This window comes from Leptosomus discolor, chromosome 27, assembly GCF_034619465.1.
Source record: "Leptosomus discolor isolate bLepDis1 chromosome 27, bLepDis1.hap2, whole genome shotgun sequence".
NCBI classification, from domain to species: domain Eukaryota; kingdom Metazoa; phylum Chordata; class Aves; order Leptosomiformes; family Leptosomidae; genus Leptosomus; species Leptosomus discolor.
In genome coordinates, this window is record NC_141417.1 from 3088441 (window position 1) to 3102426 (window position 13986).

At 51.8% G+C, this 13986-nt stretch overlaps 1 protein-coding gene across 1 annotated transcript in view; it reads right to left on the reverse strand.

Annotated features, from left to right (window-relative positions):
• LOC147413513 (axonemal central pair apparatus protein HYDIN-like) overlaps positions 1-8976 on the reverse strand; it is a 69187-nt gene extending 60211 nt beyond the window's left edge. The window contains exons 1-4 of the mRNA XM_086478739.1: positions 8884-8976; positions 7609-7734; positions 5835-5954; positions 2306-2440 (exon numbers count right to left, since the gene is read on the reverse strand). Of these exons, the coding sequence (XP_086334865.1) occupies positions 2306-2440; positions 5835-5954; positions 7609-7734; positions 8884-8976 (474 nt within the window). The remainder of the gene's footprint in view (positions 1-2305; positions 2441-5834; positions 5955-7608; positions 7735-8883) is intronic.
• Between the last annotated feature and the right edge of the window lie 5010 nt (positions 8977-13986).

A 13986-nucleotide genomic window follows, 5' to 3' on the forward strand; every position in this document is an offset into this window, starting at 1 on the left:
CCCCTCTCTGCCAAGGGGCTTTCAAGGTGCTGTGCGCCTCCCGACTGCGCTGTCGATGCATTTCCAGCTGAGCTACAGCACTCTGGTACTTCGCTGCCTCACACGTCATCAAGCACGAGACAAAACGTTCCATTTGTACAAAATTCTGATTCTGCTGTATAAATCCCCACGTGCTCCTCACCGAGCAGCGTGCATCCCCTTCCCGGTGCCCGGCACAACCCCTGCAAAGAGCACAAAACCCAGGTGGGCAGAACCCGCCGGGGTGTTGAAGCTGTGCAGAGGAGCTCTCGCTGGCAGAGCTCCCTGCTCCAGACACCAGCCAGTTCAAGGGTGAGACAAGGCACAAAGTATGGGACACTAGTGCTCTTCGGGGTTCTCTCGCCCTGCTTCTGTCTGTGGTGATGGTCATGTGTTGCTCTGCTGCCTCTCTGAACTTGAAGAGCAGCACTTTGCCCTTCATGGGCACCAATTTACCTCTTCCACCCCAAAAATGGACACTAATTAATGCTAATAAATCCCATTTTAAAGGCACCAGGATCCTTTGCAAAACCTACCTCAGCGAGATTAAGCTCTTTTGTCACTTGGGTAGTTGGGAGAACTGCCCTCGGCCAACATCATTTTTACCCTAAATATTAATGACGTTAAATAATTTCTCAGTCCCTCCAAAGGAACATATTCTTTCACCAGCATGGGGAGCTAGGCACCACAGGGCATTTCCTCTCCAGTTCTCTATATCCATGCTGTCTGAGGGTAGGACACAGCGCTAAACTAAAATCAAGCAGCAACCGAAAGATGAGAAAACAGGTCCACCCAAAGAAATCTTGCACCTCTGGCCCAGGGCAGAAACATCTGCTGGCTCAAAGCTATCCCCTGACCTGCCTCTCCAACAAAGTCACGCTGAGTGGTAGCAGGATGCTGGTGGAAGGAATCAACCTGCCTTTGTTTCCCTGCGACGCTTCCTCCCTCCCATGCCATGTACTAAATCCTTCTGTACTAACAAGCCTCCAGATAAGAGCACTGACCCTTCCCATCACAGCACTGACAATCAGACTGGCCAGGGCCACAGCACTGGTGGTCAAACCTCCGAGCAGCAGCACGACGTGTTGGGCACGGAATAGGGGCCTGTCGGCAGAGCAACCACAACGCCAGGCGTGAGGACCCAGGCACCCCCCAGGCTCTGGGGTGACGTGTCTGCCTGCAGACTGTACCTGCCCCTTCATTTCTAGCCGTGCTCTTTCAGGCAGAGGTCTCACAGTCACCTGCAGCACACCAACCTCCGGCTGAGTTACAGACACCCAGAGCTCAGCGTGCCTGTGCCAGGCTGGCTCCCTGCTGTGTGCACAGCCCACCCTCTCGCCCAGACTCCCAGCTGGATCGCAGGCAGGCAAGTGCCCTCAGGGACAGCACAGCTGCAAGGCCTGAAAACAGAGGGTAGGAAAAAGCATCATCTTCGCTCCAGCCCAGGGTGAGGCAGACAAGTGGTTGCCAGATGGGAAGAGAGAAAAGCTCTCTGGATCTATTTGTTCCTCTAGGATTTTCCAGAATAATTAAACCCCTACCAGTGAGTAGAGAGATGGCTAAACATCTTATCAACACCCCTCCCTGCCCTTTTCCTACTGTTCCGTGTGCATCTTCCCTCGCAAGCGCTCAAGAAAGCGCAGGCAGGGAAAGCACAGCCCGTCAGTCCCCACCGCAGTGGCTCGCAGCACCACGCAATGCCAGGGTGTGAGGAGCTGCAGCCTGCCCGACCACAGCCTGCAGCAGACCTCACAGCAAGGGGTGGGCTATCCCAGTGTGCAAGAAAAAGGACACTGTTCATGTTCTGCTCTCTCACTACTGTGTCCAACATGACATACACTAAGGTGACTCCAGTTTGCAGAGGTAGTGGTCCTCAATCTCGCCAGGCTCGCTTTGGGTCCTCCAAGTAACTGGTCGCTTTTAAACAGACTTTTGTATTTATAGGTAGTGGAGCAAACCCATACCTATGCAGCAAGGGACAGATACTAGAAACCAACATCTTGAGAGGCTGCTCCACCGCAGACAGTGGACTCTCACGCCTGAAGCCAACAGACAGTAAATGTTCCAGCACTGAAGATAAAAACAGTCTGAAGCATGTAAGAGCCTTCAGCTTACGGGAGCATAATCTTCACCATGGGGAAAGAGTTTCTCCCAGTTCCAGCTCCAGCGCGAGCCCCTGCAACCAGGAGAGTTCCCAAAAGCCCACACCAGCTGCCCTCTTCCAAATCCAACCCCCCAGGGTCACCGTCCGCTGAAGGCACCAGTCTCCGGGGACCTCCAGCCTTACCTTGTTCTCGTCAGGGATGAAAACGATGCGGAACGTTGAAAGCATGCCAGGGGCTACCTTACGGCACACGTTATTGGCGCCGATCAACTTGAAATAAGGGGAGCTCTCCAAGACGACCTTCAGCAGCCGAGAAACCTGCAGGAAAGACATGAAACTAAGATTTTGCCACTCGCGGAAACATGAGAAGAGACCTGGCCTTGCCCTGGTGACATCCTTCCTTAGCCACCCCTCCCAAGCACTTTTAGCTCCAGAGGTACACGCACATAATACACAAGGGTGGACCTGAATCCCTTCTGCCTGGCCAAAAGAGTTCTGTGCCCTGCTGTGAAGGACTCCCCAAGCAGGTAAGACACCGGCAGTACGCAGATCTAGAACCTGAATCAAGTCATCCCCGTATTCACCAAGCCCAAAGAACCTGCTTGTTTCTGCCTGCACGCATCCATGCAGTCATGCCTCCAGAGGGAGAATGTATTATCTGAAGGCAAAATAGTGTTTGTTATACTGGGACAAGGAAGAAATTCACTTCTAACCTACTGGGTTGGAGTGTGACAGTCAAGCTGCAGGGCTAGAGTCATGCAGGCAGACCAGTAAGAGACAGAGATCCCAGATATTGTGGCCTTACTGGGAATAAAAGCAAACCTGAAGAGCAAGAGGAGGAACACAGGAAGGCAAAGAGACGACCCCAGAAACAAGATGGCCAAGAGAACTTAAAGGGGGCTGTAAAGAAGCAAGGGAGAAGCAAGACACTCTCAAGGACAGGTTGATGCAGAAGATCAGAGCAGTCAACTTGCCAAAAGGATGGGAAGCCAGAGGACCCCCCAAGCTGTGCCTACCAATTACGGGCTTCAAAGGCATTTTCTGCCTTGAAAGACAGGACCAGCACTGACTCACAGTGGGGTTTCGTTATGAAAAGCCAGTCTCTGCTCTCCAGAGGCTCTTGCTGCCTGGCGATTGTAGCCAGGCAGCTGCCAGTGCAGGCAAGCCAGATTTCGGGGTATTCCTCCCCACACCCAGCAGTCCCTGCAGGCACCCTGCTGCAGGTTTCTGCCCTCTGGGATACCACGAGCACAAAGAGAGCAAAGAGGCATTTTCTAGCACACAGATGCCAACCCCGGAGTACCAAATCTCATCTCAGAACGGCTAAAACAGGCAATTTTGACTGACAGGCAGCTTTGATGAGAAACAAACCCACCCAAGGCTTGGGAAAAATGGAGGTTCATTCTGCACCACTCATCCGAGCCTGACAACCCACGGCCAAGGCAGTCCTGAACTCTCCAAACGCCCTTTGCTCCCAGCAAAAGTTCCAGGGCAGTGTGTTCCAGGAGCCAATTTCACTCTGCAGACAAATGTTTTGGTCACCAAGTCCCTTGGGAGATGAGCACACGTGGCCAAGACCTTCAGCAAAAGCCACCCAGATCATCTCTGAGGGTGGCGAGGAGCAGCCTGAAGATAGAGAAGCCATTTTTCAACACACAGGTAAGAGCAGTAAGCATATGGCGAAACACTTCTGTATTGGAATGACTCCAGAGCCTCTGTTTGGAATACACTTCGCTGTTAGCCAGATTTTTATGGAGCAGACAACCTCGTAGTAGAAGTCAGTATTCAGAGGAATCTGGGAAACGGGTGAGAAAACTTTGAGACAGAGCACAACGTTGCTTTTCTCCAGGATATTACCAAAAGCCAACAAAATTAGAATACAAAAACCTCTCTTGGCATTATCACCTCTATCTTTGTGTACTTAGACATGCCAAGGATTTCCCTTAGAACTGATCTTACTTTTACCCCACTGCTGTCCAATGGTTGAGGTCTTACTAGCTTCAAAACTAATTCACTTTGAAAAAAATCAACAGGTCCCACACTGCTTCCCCTTTACAGGGCAGACAAACCCCAAGGTGCAGCTCGACAAGTTGATTTTTTTTTTTTTACTGGGAACAGCAGAAATGTTGAGGCACAGGTTCTTTTCCACTTGAGGAAGCGTGAAGAGAGCAAATGAACTGTTTGCCAAGTACCAGCCAACAGGCAAAGTCAGACATTTTGAAGTGTCACATGGATAACGGAGCATCTGAAGCCAAAAGACTTAGTGGGAATAAAGCAGAGCCATAGGAAAAGGAAAACTGAGGCACATTTTAATTGGAAAAGAGGATACCTACAGGAAAGAGTGCCCAGGATCAGTCTGGACCACTCGAATGGTATCCCTTGGGCACGGGCATCCATGCTGCACCTTTCTGATGTTCCCAGGCTGAACACCGGGCCAGGAACAGCACAGGACTCTCCAGGAATAACGGAGGGACCACACCTGCATCCTTCCTTGCCAAAGGGTCTCCCATTTTCAACCGTCTCCCTGTCAAAATCTGTTCTCTCAGAAGCTACTTTGACTTCTCTTGCTGTTTCTCCACCTGCAATATGCCCTGACAGCTTTTTTTTGTCCACTTGGTTGTTTCCCCCAACAGGCAGATTTGGAGAGGGGGTCCATGCACCGGCTCTCAGGTACAAGTCCATCTCCCCATCTTGCCCTCCTCTCATGTATACATCTTCTTCTTCCTTACAAACAGTATCTTTAATTACACCTTTCTTCTTCTGACCTTTCTCTGCTTCCAGTACCCTGACTGTTCAAGACAAACCCTTGCGCACACAATGTTCTCTCCCAGAGCACTTTTTAACTCGGCTCCTTTCCTCCCTCCTGTCTTTTCCCACCAGTTGCTCTTGGCGCAGGCCCCACTTGAGGAAATGCTTCCCCTGCTGAAATTCTAAAGGTCTCCGTTTTCCTATTTACAGAGGAACAAATTTGCTGACATTTTTCATCTTTTCCCTTCTCAGCTTTCTTGGGAAATCTCTACTTGACAAAACGAATCATTTTAAGGTGCAGACCTTCAAGAGCACATTACTCTGGATGGGCTGTGGCTCTCCAAAGGGAAAGCAGAGAGCCACGTTGGCTTAGAACAACCTGAGCAGAACTGAATTAAGCTTAGCAGGAACCTCAAGTGGCACCTAAAGGCCTCCCACCGCTGCTGCTGAATCAGTCTTTCCCCACCGCTCTTTCAAAACACCTTTCCTGGAGTGCTGATGCCACTAACTAGAACTCTTTCCATCAGGAAGCTGAGAAGACTCAGCCCCTGTGCTTTGACAGGAAGCTGCACAGAGGCAGCTCAACAGGCTGGGAGAGGCAGAGATGTCCTGCCAGAAACCGAGATTAACCAAGGAGCCACCAGCACGTGGTGCACACTTGAGGTAAAGCACAAGAGCAGGTAGAACTGTACAGCCCTCAACACCCCATCAATCCAGGGCTTTCAAGGGGAAGGATGCTGACTAGAAAAGCTCCTTTGGCTAAGATACCACCAACGCCTGGCCAAAATCAGACGGAGAATCCCCACTATGGGAAGATTTCCACCATCTTGCAAAATAAAGGTGGAAGACATTCCATTCTGGATGCGCTGTGCTGCAGCAGGTTCCTTGCTATGCCGTACACCACGGGAACTGCACTGCTCTCCTCTTCCAACACAGTGCTAGACCTCCGCCTCCCAGCACTTACCTTGTCCTTGTTCCTCAGAACCAGGGGCACTTCGTAGACCTCATGGGGGACGTAGCTCTGGAATACCACCTCTGATGGGAATGGCTGAAATGAGCTCTGTTCCGGGTCAACTGCTGAGAACTGGAGATGCAAGACAGAGCAGTGAGAGTTCAGTTGCTGGCAGAAAGATTCATGAAGGAGAATCCTACACTACCTTGATCTCCAGGGAAGTATAGTCTCTGGGTGACTACGTCTGCCCAGCTCACACCAGGGAAGCGGCAGCTCACCCACCTGTGTTCTGAGCTGATCAGGTTTCTGGACCACGTTGAGCACGCTCAAGCTAAGAAGCTCTTTTGGTAGGGGTTTCGCCAGGTTTCCGTCTCCAAAATGGAAGGCAGCACTTACCTCCAGCAGAGCTCTGCGCTAATGTGGTCACACAGCTCCAGAGCACTTGCTGCCAGAGCCGTGAGCACTCATGGAGCAAGTGAAACCCAAGAATTTACAGGAGACTCCATGGGAGACAATTTGGGGGTAATCTTTGAGACAGAGAGACCGAGTCCCACACATCCCCAATATCTTTTTGGATATTGGAAACCAGGAAGAAGAGAACAGTACCAGAGGAGGTAAGGCAAAAAAAAAAAGTAACACACTAACTAGGAAAGACAAGCGAGGTGAATGCTGGATGCTGACAGGGCTCAGCTCTTTTCTCAGCATTACTGGCCAACCTGAGTAAGACTGGACTTGGTATCTCCTGTTTCCATGAGCTTTAAATGGATCTGCTATTGTATTCTGTTATTGCTGCTTTATTTAACACCACTGCGGAAGCATGCTGAAAATACACACAATCAGCAAATGCTTACAGAGCAGAGGCGTTACGTTGAGAAAAATCCTCCCTGCTTTGTCTCCCCTCAGCTGCACTGTCCCCCCTCGAAAGGCACAGGCAGGTCTCCTGCCTCTCCACAGAAGTCACTGTCACACTGAAGCCAGCAGCTGCAGCACACCGCCAGTTATTTGTGCCCTCATCTGATGCCCTCCCAACCTCCCGTGCTGACCAGGGCAATCCTGAACCAATTGGTTACAGGTCTCTTGCTGGCAATTTTCCACTCAACAGCCTACCTCGGTGACCTACCCACTTGGACTGTGTTACACTGAGCAGTTCTGCAAGAAAAGCAGCTTTAAACATACATCAGAGCAAACATGGACCCAGATAAAGCACCTCCACTCCTCTCTGCCCGGGGCAATTCCCCGCTATACCTGGCAGCCTGCAAAATCCAACACCCTGTACGGGTCCCACACGTTGTTCCAACCCAAAGCACTAATGCAACTAGTTTTGTTAAATCCTGAGTAAACACCACAGGCCCTCAGCCTGCAAAGGCCAATGCTGCCACCACCCAGGGAGTCCTGTGACCCCAAGCATTTGACAGTGACTACACCAAAGCAAGAGGCGGCTATTTCAGCAGGATGGAACACGGCAAGCTCATGCCCTCGTGTCCCGCCCCAGCCTTCCCCCAGGATCGTGCTGTCAGCAACATCAGCTAAACTCCAGCAAAACCCACCAGCTTCAGCGGAGGGTATTTACATCGGCTTAGTGCAGATCAGGACTTCAACCTCTCACCAGGGAAAAATGTTTTACCTTTCCCCCAGCAGAAGGAACTCCACCACCACCAGCGGTTTGAAAGGACAGCAGGACCTAGTCACTGAGGTATTCAGATAAGCTGGAGGCAAGGCTGTCACAAGCACGCCTCCTCTTCACATGTCACATCAAACAGCAAGGAAAAGGGCAGGAAAAGGCTACCTTTGGATGAAAGGTTTCACTTCTGTCTAGAAGATGGATAATCCGGGGCCGCCTCATCTCCCGAGTGCTGGCCAGCCTCTGCTTGGTGGTGAGAGACATCTCCTTCAGGAAGGCAGAGGGAGTCAGCTGAAATGCAAAACACCATCAAGATGTACAGAAATGCCTTTGTTCAGGAAGGCTTTTCTCGTCAAGTGCCACTGATGAAAAATTTGGGATCACAGCCACTCGCATAGTCCTGGAAGAACCCTACGTCACCTGCTGAAATATTTAACATCAGTAAATTAATGATATAGAGCAGAATACACATGCCATAACCAAGTGGCTCTGTCCCATTAGCTTCTTCATGATTTGGTGTGACATTTTGGGGATTTCTGCTCTTCAGGCACTGGTTTCCTCTTTAGTTTTGCTGGATCGAGCCAATGACCTTTGAAAAGAGTGGGGAGGAGTTATCAGAAATCCCCCAACTCCACCCTTGCACAATGCCAACACGCGTATGGAGACGTCTCTGCTGGGTGCCTCAGAGGAAAGCAGAACAGCAGTGTTGTGCCAAGACGGAGGTGGAAAGGAATGGGTCCGAGTTTTAGTTCTCTCTTTTTAATTAGCACTTGCTCTATCTCTGTTCCGGCCTCACAGACCCCTCCACAAAAGTATACACAGATACCTCCTGGACAGAGCCTCAGCACTAGGTCATCTCCAGTCAAGTGAGCTCCAGTCAGCAAAGGGGACATTTGTGGAAGGGAAGGAGGAATTGCCCTGACTCCACTGCTCTTTGCAGGGCTGGATCGGGGCTCCACAAAGAACACAAGCTACAAACAACTGGTTTGCAGCCTGTTCTATCTGGGAGCAGCAGGTGTCAAGTCTTCAGGCAGAGTTGGAGCAGCCCACCACATGCCCAGCTGCCTGGATGGCAGCTATGCTCAGAGCAGCACTGGCAAATGCGCCTGCCCAACAGAAAATACCACTGCCCACGCCAAGAGGATGGAGAGAAGGACACGCTCGTGCTTCAGCCATTCCAGTGCAATGCCCAGTACATCCGTTTAACTCCGCTCCGGCGGCACATCCAGACAAGACTCTGGACTTTCTCTCAAGCAGCACACAGTCCATCCCCCACTGCACCATGGCAGCCACCTCCAACAGCAGCATGGCAGCAAAGAGATGGGGAGGGGGTGGCTGGCTTCGCGATGCTGCTTCACAACAGGGGGGGCCGGCAGAGGAGGGAAACACGGGCAGTTTCCAGCCTTAACCAGCTCCTACCTGGCCTCAGCAGGTACTTACAGTTACAGGCTCCTCTGCCTCTCTGACCAGCTTCGGATTGCAAGGTGCTACCACTTTGCTCTGGAATCCATTGGCCGTTCTGGAGGACCCCATGGAGCGACGGATCCTGGCAGCAGCCATGTCTCAGCTCACCTGGAAGAAGCAACAAAGGGACTTTGACAATCCAGAGTCCCCTTCACGGCAGACCCAAAGGATACGCCTGTGTCTCCAGGCTGGGGCATCCTTCATAAGCGCAGAACGTTCAGGCCTCCCCACCCTGCTTCAGGATCAGACCATAGCAAGTGGCAGAGTTAAAATTCATACAAGTAAAACCCCAGAACAAACATTCCGAGCCAAAACAGCCTGCTGCTGTGCGTGCAGTCCCACAGGCCACACACCCACCCCAGCGCCTGCTGGCATTTCTCCCCACACTTTCATTACTTTTGGAACTCCATTTACTGGAATGATTATCCAAATCTCTAATATCCAAACTGTCCTCTACTACTCTTTTGGTGGGAACAGAAGCAAGGTGTCACTCAGCTGCTTCACTTTGCAAGAGCAGCTGACCTGACTTTCTGCCTGACCCTACTAAGTGCTCAGACTGTTGTGAACAACCTTAACCCCAGCAACTGCTGCTGCCTCGAGCACTAACAAAATCAGACCACTTTCCTGCTTTGCAAACCAAAATGTCCACCCTTTGTGCAAGAACCCTGGGGATGTTTCTCACTAATGGAGCATCGAGTTCAATACTCTGATGAAGAACTAGAGTTTCTCAAGGCTAACTTGGTTGTTTAAAGTTACAAAAATTATCCAGCAAATATGGCTCCTGCCAGGCATGAAATTACCACAGTGCCCAAGACCATTGCTCCACGGAGAACAAGGGCCCTAATTTTCACTTATTAACACCCAAACTCAAGGCTCCCTACAGGCATTACAGAGCCTGTACCAGCAGCATGAAACCATTGAAGGAACCTGAGCAACTAGCTCGAATAGAAATGCAACACACGTGAAAACAGGGCCACTTCAGGCTTTATCCTAATGGCAGTTCTCCAGCATTCTTATCCTACAAGTAGCATGGGGTAACAGGTCCAAGGGCCACTCTTCTTCCAATCACCAGCCTGCAGACCGCCTCCCTTTGTTGTGTCACACAAAGTGGGGGTGCAAGAAAGGGCAAGAAGACAACTCCAGAAAGCAGGTCTCAAGCACCAACAAAAATCAAAGATATAAACATGTTCAGCATTTACTAAGCACTACTTTGGACAAGAAATCATTTCCCCTCTCCTTCTGGCTAACTGGACCAGGGAACGGATGGATTTGCCCACTTTTCTGGGACTTGACAGACCAGTGCTCTCAATCCCAGCTCTACTCTAGAATTTTTTTAGATCTTGACATTGAGTAAAATCACAGATCACATTCCCTCCTGCTTCCATTCTTTCCTCATCATTTTTTGTGCGGACTTGCTGTGTACAGCAAGACGTCATCTACACAAAGATGACCATTCCCTTCCCCTCAAGTCTCACCCACATCCTGCACGCAAAGCAGCAACTTCACTCCTTTCCTCCCAAAACAGCTACAGTACTGCACGTGGTTGTGGTACTGGGCCTTTAGAGTTTCAGGGAACAACAAGGTTGCCGTTTCCTTTAGTTCTTGCAAGAAACAAGAGCACAGCACTGTCCTACGGATACTAGGACCTGCTGCAGCAAGAGCTAGGATTTAAAGCTGGAAGTAACTCTTTTTCAAGAGACAAATCTAATGGGGATGATACAACATTAATCTGGATTTCAGCGTTTTATTACTGGGTCTTGAGAATAACTGGATGATTTGTTCCAATTTTCTAACTGCAATTTCACTTCACTTGAAATTCATCCTGTTCATCATGCCCACAATGCTTATTTCCAGAGGGTTTCCAACCTTCACGCCCCCCATCCCAGTCTTACAGCTTCCCCTACCCTCTAGCCCTGGAGTAAGGCTCTCCCACAGCCCCACTGCCCTAGAGCCTCCAGGGATCAGCCTCCCACATTAGAAGGAAAGGCGCAGAACTACCAAGTCAGACCCATCTCTCTGCAGAGGCAGGACAAAACAGCACCCACAAGACAGCACGCCTCCAGCCCAGCACCCCTGTCTGGTGGGGGGAGATCTCCATCTTCCCCACCTCAGACAGCCCTCCACCGCCCCCCCCCCCGCCCCGCCCCGAAATTAAGGAAGGACTAGAAATCCCCATCTACTCCAGGCTCAGGGCACAGACAGCTCTGGCACCTCAGGTTTCGGTTCAGAGCATGAATGCCCTGAGCCTGGGCAGAGGAACCAGCTGGGCCAGGACACAACAGCTAACACCACCTAGAAAAGCAATGAAGAAATACGCCCAGGGCTGGGGCAGAAATTCCTGACATGTCACAGAAACCCAGATGTGGCAGAGCAGGGTGCCAAGCTGAAGATCACCAAGGACATCCAAGCTTCAGCCTCCTCCCCAAGGCTCCCTTTACTCCAGTATCTACAGCTCAGCTAGAAGACTCTACCACCCCTGCAAGCTCCACAGCAATTTTACAAGGCATTAAAAGCCCTTCTACCTCCCCAGACCTGCTCTTAGACCAGGTACATAGTTAAATCCTGCCGAGTATCACAGAGCTGCTGCCTCCCGGCTCTTGGCCCTCCTGCCAACAAAACTGCCTCCATCCTGCCCAGTGGCCACACACCACCTCAGGACACGTAATTCATACTTCTCTGGGAGGAGCCACTACACAATGTGTAGCGCCCAGCATTGCTTCCTGAACCCCCAGGGGCTATTTGGTGGCTGTGAACAGCTGGGAGGGACAGGAGCAGGCCAGGGAACCACGGGTGTGACCGTGCACCCACCGGTGCAGCAATAACTGTCACTGGGCTGGCGGCCGGGGAAGAAGCTGATACGAGCACTTGGATACGGCCCTAAAGCGTCCCACTCCCTTTGTGCACATGTCCAACAGCTTCCTTCTCTAAAATACAACTGAGCAGCTGTCTGAGGACACTGGGCTGAAAAAGACAGGAAATCAAGAATACACAGCAAATTTCTTAACAGACATTAATTAAAAAAAGGGAATTCCATGTAAAGGCACAGCTTTGTGTCTACACAGATCCTGTGGCTGGCACTATGCCACGTGCCAGTGCCCTCATTTCAAGGGATCCCACGTCTCTTGGGCTCAAGCAGCAGCACCAGCCTTAGAGCTGCTCTGATACCAACCGATTGCCCTCCGAACTTAAAGGCTGGGTGTATATCGGCACACTCTGCACCACAGTACGCTCGACTCAGCTTTTCTGTAGGAGCACAGACTGGTGGCTGAATCTTGCCTCAGTGTACACCATAAACCCTCTTTCTTCTTCCTTCTGCAAAGACAAACCATCTCTCTCTGGAGTAATTGGTTAATTTGCCTTTCTAGTACACTTTGCTGGAAGACTAAGACAGGAGATCTGTTAAACGTGAGAATCAGGGTGCTATGTGAACAATTTTGTTCAGTTAAATCATTTTGCCCTGTTCAGGCTTAAGTAGCAAGATCACATTTCTTGCCTAGAAATCCCCTCCTTAGCTGCAATCACCATAGAAAGAGCATCTCAAGGAAGCCAGGAATGGAAAAGCAGAATTTCCAGGACTAATCTCTTGCCCCTCCAGCCCACTGCTAAGTGGCTGAGGGCTTTCTAAATCAACTCTTGCTACCCAGGAAGTCCCACCTGCCATCTTACCTTTATATTCCAGTCCTTCTGTATTTTATCACTTAGGTACTGTCATCCTGCACTGTAATACAAAAGCTCTACCATAGCTGAGAAAATTAATAGGAGCCTGGTGTTATACCTTCCTGATATTTCTTTTCATGAACATCAGCTGTCAGCTGACAGTGAGATGGACCAAGCTCCCCTTCAAGGGTCTGATGGAGCTTCCCCACTTCTACACACTGTAATTTACAACTGTGGCTCCCGCCTTAAGTATTTACAGTTTACTATTACTACTTTCCCTTTCCCAGCTGCTTCCCCCAGCATCTGCTCTCTGCTATCCCGGCTTTGCAACTTTGCAACTCCTTTTTTATTTACTCTGGGTCTCCCCAGTGCCCCCCTCCTCTCCCAGTCTGCCCGGGCACACTCACACTGGGCCCTGCAGCCAGCCAGGCCGCTGCCCCCGTTCCCGCGGCAACAGGGCCGGCCCAAACACTGCCATGGCGACGGGGGACAGGGCTGCTCCGGCCCGCAGAGGAGCGGGGGCTGCCGGCGGGCCCCCTGCCCCAGCTCGGCGGAGGGGCAGACCCGGGAGCGCGGCAGGAGCCCAGGCTGCCCAACGGCCCCCGACAGCCTCAGCAGGGAGCTCCTGCCCCCTCGGGGCTGCCCCGGGCCCCCCAACCAGCTGCCCCCCCCGGCTGTCGGGGCACGGGCACTGCAGCCGCCCGCCCAACAGGGCCTCCCCTCCCAGCACTCCCAGCAGCGCGGGGGAAGCGCCCAGCGAGGACACTGCCTCCAACACACCCTGCGGCTGCAGCCCAGCCACAGCCCTGCCCGGGGCAGCCCGACACCGAGCAGCGGCGGAGAAACTCCCGGCAGAACCCGCAGGGGGGCTCCCGGCTCCCAGAAAGCGAGCCAGCACCCTGGACTGGTCAGGAAAGACCCGCACACCGCCGGGAAACACCCACTATGTCCATGGAACCTAAAAATCGAGTCACACACAACCCACAGGTGCCAGCGCTGCCCTCAAAGGGACTGTCTGCTTTCCTCTCCTGCACACTTTGGCGTAACCTGGATCCCACTTCAACCAGCTCACCTGCCTTGCTGGCACCCCCACCTCCCAGCCTGCCCCTGGCAGGGCTCCCAGCACAGGCTGACACCGATGCACAAACCAGCACAACCGACCTTGTCATTCTCAGGGAAGCACTGCAATAAATAAACCCTGATCAGCACAGCCCAGCAGACACAGCTCTAACCTCTTCCCTGAGCCCAGACTCCCCCTCCTGCCCTCACTGAGGAGCTCCGGATGGGCTCTCAGCTCCAGCCACCTCTGCTCTGCTCACCCAGACGGATTCCACCTGAGTGCCTCTGCCCAGGGCTCTTGTGCAGGGCCTGACACTAAAGCGAGTCAGTGCTTGCTGAGGTTTGCTCAGATCCCTCATGTTC